Source organism: Triticum urartu, chromosome 5A (assembly GCF_056163025.1).
Source record: "Triticum urartu cultivar PI428250 chromosome 5A, HENAU_Tu73, whole genome shotgun sequence".
NCBI lineage: Eukaryota > Viridiplantae > Streptophyta > Magnoliopsida > Poales > Poaceae > Triticum > Triticum urartu.
Genome location: NC_141877.1, coordinates 473706404 through 473722742, shown reverse-complemented (window position 1 = coordinate 473722742; position 16339 = coordinate 473706404). Strand labels below are relative to the sequence as shown.

Sequence of the window (16339 nt, the reverse complement as noted above, 5' to 3'; positions counted from 1 at the left end):
TCTTTTTTACACATGTCAAAGAAAAAGTTATATTTCCGCCAAACTTCTTACACACACATAGAATGTGAAGTTTTATGCGTGAAATATTTTTCAGAATTTTTGGATATTCAAAAATAAGTTTTCCAAAGTGGGTTCATCGATACACTTTCCGTCCGACATACCCCTACTTAAGTCAATGTTGTCAAACCAAGCATTGCGGCGAAGTGCTAGTTTAACATTCCATTTTATCTTTTTTTGAGGCCGCTTTGAGTCTTGGGCATTGACCATTGAGCCACAGGGAGTACACCGTTTGATTTTCGTAAGAACATGGAACAATTGTGTGTCCTCGTCAACTCATGGGTGAATTTGTAGATGAGATCAGCATGCTCATGTATCCCCCGGTCCTAGCCTTAGCCTTAGAGCATGTCTAGCAGATCCCTTAAAACACATGAAACTATAAAATAATTATCGGTTTACATTTTTAGGCAAGGAAAGGCGACCCAAATAGAACGTGTAAATGACTCCGACCTGTAAATTTTTTTGAGGGACACGAAAAATATCCTTACCGAATCTGTCAAAATAAGGATTTCAGAGTCAACCTGAGGGTACCTTGTATATAAGAAAGATCATTGAGGGGAGTCCAACTGCCATCGAAACCTTCATGGCTCGCTCCTGGCTGCCGCCCCGTCCGTCCCCGTCTGTCGCCCTGGTCATCCGAGAAGCCGCCCCACCCGTTCAGACGGTCGCCCATCCATCATCGGTCGCCGCCCTGCTTATATGGGAAGCCGCCCCACCCGTCCGGCCCGCCGCCGCCGCCCTGCCCATCCTGGCCGCCGCCTCGCGCGTCCCTGCCTCGGCTCACCATGGCCACGACAGCATTAGCGCGTGCGCACCAGCAACACGGCAGGAAGCAGCAGCAGTACCAGCTGCTATGGCGCGTGGAGGGGCTGAGCCTAGGGTCTGCGCTCCGCAGCGACCCACACGCCCCCGCGCTAGCCGCGACAGCGCTCCTCATCCCACTTGGCACCGTGCTGTTGGGCCTCTCCGGCCTCTTCCTGTTGGCCACGCTCGCCGGCATTGCGCTCGCGGCGCCTCTCGTTCTTCCCTTCAGTCCGGTGCTCATGCCCGCCGCGCTAGCCGTCGCGGGGCTCGGCGCCCCGGCCTTCTTCGCACATAGAGTTGGGGACGACGTCAGGGATGCTCTAGGCACCACCAAAGCGCGGAACGTCGCCATCACCTAGTGCTGCACGGGTGAACGTACGTACGCGTCGTGCGCATGCGTTCAATTTATCGCAATCAGATATACGTATGCATGTTCAAAGCATCTAGGCGAGAGGAAGAAGAAGGCGTGGGGAAAAATATAAGTGAATATTCGGTTTTACAGTTTAAGTTTAAGGGGTATGTTTCGCCGCAGCTCAAATCGACCCTTAAAATGTGTTTTTCGTGAACTGAAAAACACGTTTTCAGTTCCGCAGTTTAAGGGGTCTGCTAGAGATGCTATTAGGGCATCTTCAACGGTAACCCGCAAAAAACCTCCCGCATTCGTCCACGGACAAGGGGACCTGTCCGCGGACACGGATGCAGGAAGACGCCATCCAACCGTAGCCTCATACATTTTCACAACAACTCAAACCAACCGGACGAAATTCGTTCAGACAAGTCCGGAATTCATATTAAACATGGCCGAATTTCATATAAACATATTGGATTTCATGTAAACATGACGGATTTCATTACAAATACATCGAAGCGGTCCTAGGAGGGCTCTAGAGTATAATTAATACCTAATCTAAATGATCACCGGCGTCCGGTCCCCGTCTCCGGCCATCAGCCCCGAGAATTGAAGCTTCACCGTCTCCAGTTCCGCCTCGGCGCTCTCCAGCTCCGCCTCTGGAGCCCGGGGAAGTGAAGTTGTTCGCCTCGACATTGCCGCCAAGCGACTAATCAATCGAAGATGCTCAGCCCACCAAGCTTGGCGTCGACAGGAGGGGAGGAGCGGTGGCCTTCCTGGGACACGAGCGGCGGCGACCTTCCGTGCACTAATCTTCCTCGCTGTCGGCGGCACCCGCGGACATGCCGGCTTCTTCGTGGTCGTGGCGCCAAGGCGCGGTCTCGTCGATGTCCTCCTTGTCGGTGTCGCCGAACAACGCCTCGCTCGCGTCATTGTCGCACTCCTTGTCGGCGGCGGACACCTCCGCCACCCGCTATTGGTACCTCCAGCGGGCAAGGAGGATCCCGCGGGAGGAGTGGTAGGACTCGAGCAGTGCCTCCTGCTTCGCCAGGTCTGCATCTGGTGCGACCGCCCTGGCGGGCGGTGACCTGCTCCTTCGCCTATGAATGCTCTTGGAGGAGGTTGTGGTTGTAGTTGGCGTCAGCCTGTGCCTCCCGGAACTGCTCCCCCCACACCATGTCCATATAATGGACACAAGCCTCGCCGATGGTCATGGTGCAATGCACCGACGAGGGTGGAGTGGAGGAGGAGGGTGCCGTGGAGGAAGAGGAGGGTGGCGCTGGCTTGTTGTCGAAGGCGTCTTCAATTTGCACGTCCTTCGATTGCCTGCCGGCCTGCCAGTCGGCAGCAATGGCGGCCATGGCCTTCTTCTGCTTTGACGTAAGCCCGTCCTAGAGATCTTTGGCTGCGGAGGGATCCATGGAGGGGAATGGTGTGGAGAGGGGTGATTGTGACTATGGCCAGGGCATCGGGGAAGCGGTTTATATAGCACCGGTGGGCGGCAGAGTGACGGACGGGTGGCACCGGAGGAAACGCCTCGGCAACCGTGTGCCATCGATGCGGGTGGCAAACGGACGGACGAGCGGCCGTCATATCGCTTGAACGCGCTGCAGTCGCCTGCACTACGAAGCGGCACGGGCGGCGCTCTCTCAGCCAACGCGTCGCTTTAATGTCGGCGCCAGTGAGCGGTCGCGTCCGCTTTGGCCGGGCATGAATGCGGGCGCTGACGCTCTGAAGCGGCGCTGACAGAAAACACGTGAGAGGGGGAGGGGTTTTTGGTGGGCCAGAACGGTCAGAAATGGGCTTGGGATCGGTCCGGACTCCCGTAAAGCTCCCCCACTTTTGTCTCCGGTTTGCGAGAGAAATCGTGTACTGACCGTGTCGCGGACCCATACAGATCCATATTGAATGGCTTTCACACTCCAGACAGCATAGTTCGGACCATTGCGGGAGGTTTATGGGTCGGCGATACCTTAGCCATTGGGATTTGTTGTTACTACCTCACAACCTCAGTACCACCTCACGACCCTTCCCTTCAATTGTTTTTTAAATATAATCATGGACCACTGTTATATTCTTGCTCCATGCGTTCGTGCCATGCTGCTAAACATGTTGTATTCTTTTACACGGTCGTGTGAACATTTGAATGTTTAGATATAACTATCTTATTGTTAATTATATGAAGGGAACTATCTTATTGAGTACTTTTTTCTCTCTAATGTTTTTACAATTCCTATGCAGAATTTCACTCTAATGTTTGTGCATGCATGCCATATGGTAGCATATACATTCTACTCCCTCTATGAGATGTTGCACGTATTGTCTGTGTGTCTTATTCATTTCGACGGTTTTGGATACATTTTCCCTATATCAGCTTAATTAGGTAGGGCAACATTGTGTTTGAAAGGCCTAATGGATGGGGTCTCATTTAAATTAGCGATGGAACTCACAGGAGAATCAACCACATTTAAAAAATATATTCAAGTATCGATGTGAAGGCACTCAAGCTTGAAATATGTGAAATTTCCCTTTTTGGCACATCTTGTGATGATTTCAGTCGTTGGCTTCGTATTGCTCATGGATTGAAGAACTCGGCCTGCAACTTTATTCATCTCATGCGAAAATGTACAACTTTTCATGCTCATTTTTACTTGAAGGGAGTGGCGAGCCTATTAGATAACTTCATCTCGACGAAATATGCCTTCAGTCACACGACTGGACTTAGTTGCTTAAGAAGGCTGACTAGTCTCGAATGGTATAATGTGCATATTGTGGGGATCAATTAATGTGTTTTATTTAATATTTAGTTGCTCTGGAGAAATTGAGACTTATGGGTTGCAATGAGTTGTTTTTCGTGGATTCAGATTGGATCAAGCCCATACTATCTGTTTAGCATCAATTGCTAGTGACTAGCATCTCACAGATAAGTCACATGCTTGCTGACATGCATCAGCGATATTGTTCATTGACTTATTGATAGATTTATAAACATATAGGAAATATTATGATACATAATTGCCTCTAGGGCACATTTTCAACATGTGGTTGGGGGTGCTATAACCGGGAGAATTTATGTTGGACTGAATTGATGTGTGCTCGGTGTACCAGGATATTGTAGGTAACCTGAAGCTAGCCGATGGGAAGAAATCACGGTCACGACGGTTGGCACATAGAACACTCATCCTTTAGACCTCACAACCGTGCCAACAACCGCTGTTGCGGTGCAACCACATTTTTTCATGACTTTTTCTGAAACAAATGGCAAAATATGTGGCATATTTCATTGAATAAGGAGAAGAGGTTTAAGTATAAACGAACACTAACCATAAAGGAATCACTCTCTCGGGATTATGACTCTAAGGCATTTCTCCGTGACTTGCTCGATATTTTGTGTTTGTTTCTCGCAAGGTTAATTTTTCTTCTTCTTCTTCTTTTTGGGCTTGTACTTTGTGTTTTTCCAGGCACAAAATGATACATATTTAGATGAGTTCTTGAGTAAAAACAATTCACATGCTTCTGGTCCACCAATGGTGGCGCAGCCAGCAATTTAGCTAAGTTTTCTTTTGGTAAGTATGACTCCCTTTTGTGAGTGGCACCCCTTATCAGGATCCAATATCTTATTCCTGTTGGGGAACGTAGTAATTTCAAAAAAATTCCTACGCACACGCAAGATCATGGTGATGCATAGCAACGAGAGGGGAGAGTGTGATCTACGTACCCTTGTAGATCGACAACGGAAGTGTTTGGTTGATGTAGTCGTACGTCTCCACGGCCCGACCGATCAAGCACCGAAACTACGGCACCTCCGAGTTCTAGCACACGTTCAGCTCGATGACGATCCCCGGACTCCGATCCAGCAAAGTGTCGGGGAAGAGTTCCGTCAGCATGACGGCGTGGTGACGATCTTGATGTACTACTGTCGCAGGGCTTCGCCTAAGCATCGCTACAATATTATCGAGGACTATGGTGGCAGGGGGCGCCGCACACGGCTAAGAATATGATCACGTGGATCAACTTGTGTTCCTCTGGGGTGCCCCTGCCTCCGTATATAAAGGCTCAAGGGGGGGTGCAGCCGGCCTAGGAGAGGCGTGCCAGGAGGAGTCCTACTCCCTCCGGGAGTAGGATTCCCCCCCCCCCCCCAATCCTAGTTGGAATAGGATTCACGGAGGGGGGAAAGGAGAAAGGGGGGCCGGCCCCCTCTCCTTGTCCTATTCGGACCAAGGGAGGGGAGGGGCGCGCGGCCCATCTCAGGCCACCTCTTCTCTTTTCCACTAAGGCTCACTAAGGCCCATATAGCTCCCGGGGGGTTCCTGTAACCTCCCGGTACTCCGGTAAAATCCCGATTTCACCCGGAACACTTCCGATATCCAAACATAGGCTTCCAATATATCAATCTTTATGTCTCGACCATTTCGAGACTCCTAGTCATGTCCGTGATCACATCCGGGACTCCTAACTCCTTTGGTACATCAAAACTCATAAACTCATAATATAACTGTCATCGAAACCTTAAGCGTGCGGACCCTACGGGTTCGAGAACAATGTAGGCATGACCGAGACACGTCTCCGGTCAATAACCAATAGCGGGACCTGGATGCCCATATTGGCTCCTACATATTCTACGAAGATCTTTATCGGTCAGACCGCATAACAACATACGTTGTTCCCTTTGTCATCGGTATGTTACTTGCCCGAGATTCGATCGTCGGTATCCAATACCTAGTTCAATCTCGTTACCGGCAAGTCTCTTTACTCGTTCCGTAATACATCATCCCGCAACTAACTCATTAGTTGCAATGCTTGCAAGGCTTAAGTGATGTGCATTACCGAGAGGGCCCAGAGATACCTCTCCGACGATCAGAGTGACAAATCCTATTCTCGAAATACGTCAACCCAACATGTACCTTTGGAGACACCTGTAGAGCACCTTTATAATCACCCAGTTACGTTGTGACGTTTGGTAGCACACAAAGTGTTCCTCCGGCAAACGGGAGTTGCATAATCTCATAGTCATAGGAACATGTATAAGTCATGAAGAAAGCAATAGCAACATATTAAACGATCGGGTGCTAAGCTAATGGAATGGGTCATGTCAATCAGATCATTCAACTAATGATGTGATCCCGTTAATCAAATGACAACTCTTTGTCCATGGTTAGGAAACATAACCATCTTTGATTAACGAGCTAGTCAAGTAGAGGCATACTAGTGACACTCTGTTTGTCTATGTATTCACACATGTATTATGTTTCCGGTTAATACAATTCTAGCATGAATAATAAACTTTTATCATGATATAAGGAAATAAATAATAACTTTATTATTGCCTCTAGGGCATATTTCCTTCAGTCTCCCACTTGCACTAGAGTCAATAATCTAGTTCACATCGCTATGTGATTAACACCAATAGTTCACATCTTTATGTGATTGGTTCACATCTTCATGTGACTAACACCCAAAGGGTTTACTAGATTCAATAATCTAGTTCACATCGCTATGTGATTAACACCCAAAGAGTGATCATGTTTTGCTTGTGAGAGAAATTTAGTCAACAGGCCTGCCATATTCAGATCCGTATGTATTTTGCAAAATTCTATGTCTACAATGCTCTGCACGGAGCTACTCTAGCTAATTGCTCCCACTTTCAATATGTATCCAGATTGAGACTTAGAATCATCTGGATCAGTGTCAAAAACTTGCATCGACGTAACCCTTTACGACGAACCTTTTTGTCACGTCCATAATCGAGAAACATATCCTTATTTCACTAAGGATAATTCTGACCGCTGTCCAGTGATCTACTCCTAGATCACTATTGTACTCCTTTGCCACATCAGTGCAGGGTATACAACAGATCTGGTACACAGCATGACATACTTTATAGAACCTATGGCCAAGGCATAGGGAATGACTTTCATTCTCTTTCTATCTCCTGCCGTGGTGGGGCTTTGAGTCTTACTCAACTTCACACCTTGTAATACAGGCAAGAACTCTTTCTTTGACTGCTCCATTTTGAACTACTTCAAAATCTTGTCAAGGTATGTACTCATTGAAAAAACTTATCAAGCGTCTTGATCTATCTCTATAGATCTTGAAGCTCAATATGTAAGCAGCTTCACCGAAGTCTTTCTTTGAAAAACTCTTTTCAAACACTCCTTTATGCTTTACAGAATAATTCTACATTATTTCCGATCAACAATATGTCATTCACATATACTTATCAGAAATACTGTAGTGCTCCTACTCACTTTCTTGTAAATACAGGCTTCACCGCAAGTCTATATAAAACTATATGCTTTGATCAACTCATCAAAGCGTATATTCCAACTCCGAGATGCTTGCACCAGTCCACAGATGGATCGCTGGAGCTTGCACATTTTGTTAGCACCTTTCAGATTGACAAAACCTTCTGGTTGCATCATATACAACTCTTCTTTAATAAATCCATTAAGGAATGCAGTTTTGTTTATCCATTTGCCAGATTTCATAAAATGCGGCAATTACTAACATGATTCGGACAGACTCTAGCATAGATACAAGTGAGAAACTCTCATCGTAGTCAACACCTTGAACTTGTCGAAAACCTTTTGCGACAATTCTAGCTTTGTAGATAGTAACACTACTATCAGCGTCCGTCTTCCTCTTGAAGATCCATTTATTCTCAATTGCTTGCTGATCATCGGGCAAGTCAACCAAAGTCCAAACTTTGTTCTCATATATGGATCATATCTCAGATTTCATGGCCTCAAACCATTTCGCGGAATCTGGGCTCATCATCGCTTCCTCATAGTTCGCAAGTTCGTCATGGTCTAGTAACATAACTTCCAGAACAGGATTACCGTACCACTCTGGTGCGGATCTCACTCTGGTTTACCTACGAGATTCGGTAGTAACTTGATCTGAAGTTACATGATCATCATCATTAGCTTCCTCACTAATTGGTGTAGTAGTCACAAGAACATATTTTTGTGATGAACTACTTTCCAATAAGGGAGAAGGTACAATTACCTTATCAAGTTTTCTACTTTCCTCCCACTCACTTCTTTTGAGAGAAACTCCTTCTCTGGAAAGGATCCATTCTTAGCAACGAATGTCTTGCCTTCGGATCCGTGATAGAAGGTGTACCCAACAGTTTCCTTTGGGTATCCTATGAAGACGCACTTCTCCGATTTGGGTTTGAGCTTATCAGGTTGAAACTTTTTCACATAAGTATTGCAACCTCAAAATTTTAAGAAACGACGGCTTAGGTTTCTTGCCAAACCATAGTTCACACGGTGTCGTCTCAACGGATTTAGATGGTGCCCTATTTAACGTGAATGCAGCTGTCTCTAATGCATAACCCCAAAACGATAGTGGTAGATCGGTAAGAGACATCATAGATCGCACTATATCTAATAAAGTACGGTTATGACGTTCGGACACACCATTACACTATGGTGTTCCAGGTGGCGTGAGTAGTGAAACTATTTCACATTGTTTTAATTGAAGGCCAAACTCGTAACTCAAATATTTTACCTCTGCGATCATATCGTAGAAACTTTTATTTTCTTGTCACGATGATTTTCCACTTCACTCTGAAATTCTTTGAACTGTTCAAATGTTTCAGACTTATGTTTCATTAAGTAGATATACCCATATCTGCTTAAGTCATCTGTGAAGGTGAGAAATAACGATATCCGCCACGAGCCTCAATATTCATCGGACCACATACATCTGTATGTATGATTTCCAACAAATCTGTTGCTCTCTCCATAGTACCGGAGAACGGTGTTTTAGTCATCTTGCCCATGAGGCATGGTTCGCAAGTACCAAGTGATTCATAATCAAGTGGCTCCAAAAGCCCATCAGCATGGAGTTTCTTCATGCGCTTTACACCAATATGACTTAAACGGCAGTGCCACAAATAAGTTGCACTATCATTATTAACTTTGCATCTTTTGGTTTCAATATTATGAATATGTGTATCACTACGATCGAGATCCAACGAACTTGTTTCATTGGGTGTATGACCATCGAAGGTTTTATTCATGTAAACAGAACAACAATTATTCTCTGACTTTAATGAATAACTGTATTGCAATAAACATGATCAAATCATATTCATGCTCAACACAAAAACCAAATAACACTTATTTAGGTTCAACACTAATCCCGAAAGTATAGGGGAGTGTGCGATGATGATCATATCAATCTTGGAACTACTTCCAACACACATCGTCACTTCACCCTTAACTAGTCTCTGTTTATTCTGCAACTCCTGTTTCGAGTTACTACTCTTAGCAACTGATCCAGTATCAAATACTGAGGGGTTGTTATAAACACTAGTAAAGTACACATCAATAACATGTATATCAAATATACTTTTGTTCACTTTGCCATCCTTCTTATCCACCAATCACTTGGGGTAGTTCCGCTTCCAGTGACCAGTCCTTTTGCAGTAGAAACACTTTAGTCTCAGGCTTAGGACCAGACTTGGGCTTCTTCACATGAGCAGCAACTTGCTTGCTGTTTTTCTTGAAGTTCCCCTTTTTTCCTTTGCCCTTTTCTTGAAACTAGTGATCTTGTCAACCATCAACACTTGATACTCTTTCTTGATTTCTACCTTCATCGATTTCATCATCATGAAAAGCTCGGGATTCGTTTTCGTCATCCCTTGCATACTATAGTTCATCACGAAGTTCTACTAACTTGGTGATGGTGACTAGAGAATTCTGTCAATCACTATCTTATCTGGAAGATTAACTCCCACTTGATTCAAGCGATTGTAGTACCCAGACAATCTGAGCACATGCTCACTAGTTGAGCGATTCTCCTCCATCTTTTAGCTATAGAATTTGTTGGAGACTTCATATCTCTCAACTTGGGTATTTGCTTGAAATATTAACTTCAACTCCTGGAACATCTCATATGGTCCATGACGTTCAAAAACGTCTTTGAAGTCCCGATTCTAAGCCGTTAAGCATGGTGCACTAAACTATCAAGTAGTCATCATATTGAGCTAGCCAAACGTTCATAACGTCTGCATCTGCTCCTGCAATAGGTCCGTCACCTAGCGGTGCATCAAGGACATAATTCTTCTGTGCAGCAATGAGGATAAACCTCAGATCACGGATCCAATCCGCATCTTTGCTACTAACATTTTCAACACAATTTTCTCTAGGAACATATCAAAATAAACATATGAAAGCAACAACGCGAGCTATTGATCTACAACATAGATGTGCTAATACTACCAGGACTAAGTTCATGATAAATTAAGTTCAATTAATCAAATTACTTAAAGAACTCCCACTTAGATAGACATCCCTCTAATCCTCTAAGTGATCACGTGATCCAAATCAACTAAACCATGTCCAATCATCACCTACGCATCAAAACCACAACAATAGTTTGTCAAGTTGGTGCTGTTTTAACCTTCGCAAGGACCGGGCATAGCCACACTCGGTTCAACTAAAGTTGGAGAAACTGTCACCCGCAAGCCACCTATGTGCAAAGCACGTCGGGAGAACCGGTCTCGCATAAGCGTACGCGTAATGTCGGTCCGGGCCGCTTCGTCCAACAATACCGCCGAACCAAAGTATGACATGCTGGTAAGCAGTATGACTTATATCGCCCACAACTCACTTGTGTTCTACTCGTGCATATAATATCAACACATAAAACCTAGGCTCGGATGCCACTGTTGGGGAACGTAGTAATTTCAAAAAAATTCCTACGCACACGCAAGATCATGGTGATGCATAGCAACGAGAGGGGAGAGTGTGATCTACGTACCCTTTTAGATCGACAACGGAAGCATTTGGTTGATGTAGTCGTACGTCTCCATGGCCCGACCGATCAAGCACCGAAACTACGGCACCTCCGAGTTCTAGCACACGTTCAGCTCGATGACGATCCCTGGACTCCGATCCAGCAAAGTGTCGGGGAAGAGTTCCGTCAGCACGACGGCGTGGTGACGATCTTGATGTACTACTGTCGCAGGGCTTCGCCTAAGCACCGCTACAATATTATCGAGGACTATGGTGGCAGGGGGCGCCGCACACAGCTAAGAATATGATCACGTGGATCAACTTGTGTTCCTCTGGAGTGCCCCTGCCTCCGTATATAAAGGCTCAAGGGGAGGGGTGCAGCCGGCCTAGGAGAGGCGCGCCAGGAGGAGTCCTACTCCCTCTGGGAGTAGGATTCCCTCCCCCCCCCAATCCTAGTTGGAATAGGATTCGCGGAGGGGGGAAAGGAGAAAGGGGGGCCGGCCCCCTCTCCTTGTCCTATTCGGACCAAGGGAGGGGAGGGGCGCGCGGCCCATCTCAGGCCACCTCTTCTCTTTTCCACTAAGGCTCACTAAGGCCCGTATAGCTCCCGGGGGGTTCCGGTAACCTCCCGGTACTCCGGTAAAATCCCGATTTCACCCGGAACACTTCCGATATCCAAACATAGGCTTCCAATATATCAATCTTTATGTCTCGACCATTTCGATACTCCTCGTCATGTCCGTGATCACATCCGGGACTCCGAACTCCTTCGGTACATCAAAACTCATAAACTCATAATATAACTGTCATCAAAACCTTAAGCGTGCGGACCCTACGGGTTCGAGAACAATGTAGACATGACCGAGACACGTCTCCGGTCAATAACCAATAGCGGGACCTGGATGCCCATATTGGCTCCTACATATTCTACGAAGATCTTTATCGGTCAGACCGCATAACAACATACGTTGTTCCCTTTGTCATCGGTATGTTACTTGCCCGAGATTCGATCGTCGGTATCCAATACCTAGTTCAATCTCGTCACCGGCAAGTCTCTTTACTCGTTCCATAATACATCATCCCGCAACTAACTCATTAGTTGCAATGCTTGCAAGGCTTAAGTGATGTGCATTACCGAGAGGGCCCAGAGATACCTCTCCGACGATCGGAGTGACAAATCCTATTCTCAAAATACGTCAACCCAACATGTACCTTTGGAGACACCTGTAGAGCACCTTTATAATCACCCAGTTACGTTGTGACGTTTGGTAGCACACAAAGTGTTCCTCCGGCAAACGGGAGTTGCATAATCTCATAGTCATAGGAACATGTATAAGTCATGAAGAAAGCAATAGCAACATATTAAACGATCGGGTGCTAAGCTAATGGAATGGGTCATGTCAATCAGATCATTCAACTAATGATGTGATCCCGTTAATCAAATGACAACTCTTTGTCCATGGTTAGGAAACATAACCATCTTTGATTAACGAGCTAGTCAAGTAGAGGCATACTAGTGACACTCTGTTTGTCTATGTATTCACACATGTATTATGTTTCTGGTTAATACAATTCTAGCATGAATAATAAACTTTTATCATGATATAAGGAAATAAATAATAACTTTATTATTGCCTCTAGGGCATATTTTCTTCAATTCCATGAATGAAGTATCCAGAAAATCCTTGATTTAGTTTTGAGTAATAAACTAATAAATATGTAACCAACCCGCTATTGAAGACAGAAATAATAGAAAAAGAGCTCCAATATAAAGATCCTCATTGGTAATCTTTCATTAGTCCATATGTCTAGAAAAAAATATCTCGTGTTTTCCATTTCCATTCCCATACCAATATGGTCATCTATATGATTAGACCGCGCCGCTTCACTAGACTTTCCTGAACCATTCATTTGATCCCCATGGTCGTGACACCACATTCTAAAAAAAGTTTTCAAAACTCAATGCAGCTTCACCATGCTGTTTTCTTAAAAAAAAGTCATCATGGTTAGCTTTATTAACTCATGCAACACTTACATCATTCAAAAGGTAGCCTGATACGCAACTATGGGGATCATTGTCCCAAGAATAAGAAAAGATTATTATGAAAACTAAAGCTAGCTAGCTCATGAGCCACTTCATTAATTAACTTCTCGGGGGCAACGTTTGAATTCCACAATCCCAATTAGCAATGGCGTGTGCACACAATCTGCATAAAATAGCCATTACAGAGTTCCACCATTAGATTGCCCATTAAAGAAATTAATAACCTCTATAGAAGAAATCCCTCGGCTTGGTCTCCCTGGATCGCACTATCGCTCGACAGCGATACAAGATCAGATTCTTCCACATATATGCTAACAAAGCGCCGCAAAATCAACTACATTGCGCGATTGAAACACGGCAACAGGGGCGCATCTACCCAGCGCGATATGGAGACTATGGCCACCGATTACTTCTCGGACATGCTGGGCAAAGCCTCCATGTGGCCACATGCTATCAACCTCCATGCCCTTCCCCTACCCAGGTGGATCTAGCAGAGCTTGATCTGTCCTTCTCAGAGCGAGAAGTTTGGGAGGCCATCCGCGCCCTCCCCGCGGACAGCGCCTCGGGGCCCGACGGGTTTACGGCCCCATTCTACCAGTCTTGCTGGGCCACGATTAAAGGAGACATCCTGGACACGATCGATTAATGTTTTAGGCTGGACGACAGCTCCATGCACCTCCTCAACTAGACCTTCTTGGTGCTCCTCCCAAAGAAGGATTCGACGATCGACCTAGCAGATTTCCATCCGATTAGCTTGGTCCACAGCTTTCCAAATCTGCTTGCAAAGCTGCTCGCCAAGACTCACCCCCCCGGCCTACCGGAGTTGATCTCAGCCAACCAAAGCACATTCATCAAGGGGCGCGTGATCCAAGACAACTTCTTCCTGGTCCAACAGACAGTCAAATTGCTACATCAAAAGAAATTGCCCTCTTTGCTCCTCAAGCTCGACATGTCCAAGGCCTTCGACTCCGTGGCCAAGCCCTTTCTCTTGGAAATTCTTCGACATAGGGGTTTTGGCTACAAGTTGACCAATCTGATCGCTTTGCTGCTGCGCACATCCTCCTAAGAGTCCTCATTAATGGCAGCCCCACTGAGCCTCTCGAGCACGCATGCGGCCTACGACAAGGCGATCACATCTCCCCCATGATCTTCCTGCTAGTGATGGACGTTCTCAATGCTTTATTTAGTATATTTGATCAAGAAGAGACCCGCATTCCTATATCTAAGTGGGGCATCAAGCACCAGTCGTCCTTCTTCGCGGACGATGTGGCTCTTTTCATGTGCCCACACCCGGTGGATCTCAGAGGCACACGCGAACTACTCCACATCTTTGTTGGCGCATCTGGGCTTCAGGTTGACATGTCGAAGAGCGTGATAGTCCCTATACGCTGCCACGACGTGAACTTGCAAGCAATTACGATGAATTTCCCATGCGCCACCACGGAATTCCTGATCAAATGTCTGGGCCTACCTCTATCTCCTAAGAAACTTCTCAAGGCCGACCTCATGCCCCTTGTGGACTCTCTGGCAAACTAGCTCCCGGTGTGGAAAACCAACCTCATCCCAACCTACGGTCGGCTCGCGCTACTCAACTCTGTGCTCACAACCCTGGGAAAATCTACCATATGCTAGCACTCGATCTACCGCCATGGCTATTAAAAGTGGCAGACAAGATACATCGTGGATTCCTCTGGGCGGGCTATGATTGTGCGCGCAATGGGAAATGCCATGTGGCGTGGGCCAATGTTTGCACTCCAAAGGAGCTAGGCGGCCTTGGAATCCATATCCTCAAAGCACTGAACGACGCTCTATGATCGAAATAGCTTTGGACGACAAAGACAACCGACGCTCTGCCGTGGAACCCACCGCTGCTAGAAATCTCTAATGATGCCAAGGCCATATTCCAGGCTTCCTCCTTATTCCATATTGGTAGCGACGCCAACACTCTTTTTGGCGGGACCATTGAGTCGACGGTTACAACATCCCCCAAACCATGCCTGACCTGCCATCATTGGTCAAGCCAAGAGCCTTGGCCACACAAACGGTGCAGGAGGGCCTACCAACGCGTGTTAGGTACATGAACTATGAGGAAGACTATTCGTGAACGCCATTTGCCAGTTCCTGGACTTATGGGCCAAACTATTGGTGCAACACCTCGCCACTCACGCTGATTGATGGATTTGGAAGTGGACTCTGTCGGGCACCCATTCCACAAAAATAGCCTGTGACACTACTTTCGTGGCGCGCACTCGTTGCGGATGGGACGCTCTCATCTGGCAACCATGGGCACCAATGAAGTTCAAATACTTTGCCTGGTTGGTCCTTTGTAACCGGACTTGGACTTCCGATCGATTGGCCAGAAGAGCCTCCCCCCCACCAGGTCGCTTGTCCTCTCTGCTGCCAGGAACAAGATACAATCAAGCATCTTTTGTTGCATTGTGTCTATGCGTGCGAGGTTTGGTCAATCACCCACCACTGGATCGGTCTGCTCAACCATGCGCCAACCAGCAATAGCGAGCTATAGTCCGGGTGGCTTGGGATTCAGCCCTCCATTCTATCGAACCTATGGAAGGGCATCAACCCAGTCTTCCTATGTACATCGCGATGCATTTGGCGTGAACGCAATCACGAAGTCTTCAAAAACAAATCTCGACCGCCACACATTATGGGCGACACTATTAGAGACACTTGCTATGAGTGGTGGAAGGTGGGGAACGGTAGTCTTAAGAGAGTTATCACGACATAGCCTGTGCCCAGGTGGCATCGAGGGTATGGCGATCGACCTGTGGCGCTGACCCAAAACCCTTGTAAATTGTGTTTGATCTCTATCTTAATATATTGGTACACAGATCTCCTGCGTGTTCTAAAAAAAAACTTCTACAGAGTTAGACTCCGCTTCTAATGTGTTAATGCCGAGGGAATTTGCATGGTAAAGTCCATCCTTCATGGCGAGCGCCTTCATAATTGTTGCATCCACTGCATACGAATAGAAAACGCACTTGCCAACAACAAAAAGAGCCGTTTGCGTCTCTCAGAATATCCATCGCTCACACGCATGAATCCACATAAATTGATGCGACATTCAACTTCATACATCCAGGGTTTGGCTTGATGCTAGTGTGATTTAGCATATTTAATCAGTTTTGCTAAGTCTCAATCGACTGAGACTTTGTTATGTCTCAGTCAATGCTATATTCTTTTGATCTTGCATGGAGATTCGTATATTTTTTCTTTTTTCTTTTTATATACAGTACTAGTATGTTACTTGATTAAGACTTGATTAAATCTACGTAGACACACCTATATTTAATTTCAATACACATCGTATGATTCATC

General features: G+C 46.1%; 1 protein-coding gene across 1 annotated transcript; it reads left to right on the top strand.

The window, feature by feature from the left end:
• The first annotated feature begins 692 nt into the window (after window positions 1-692).
• LOC125507774 (oleosin Zm-II-like) lies at window positions 693-1220 on the top strand. The gene has a single exon (XM_048672273.2). It carries the CDS (start codon window positions 843-845, stop codon window positions 1218-1220), a length of 378 nt encoding a protein of 125 aa, XP_048528230.2. The 5' UTR covers window positions 693-842.
• The last annotated feature ends 15119 nt before the right edge of the window (window positions 1221-16339 follow it).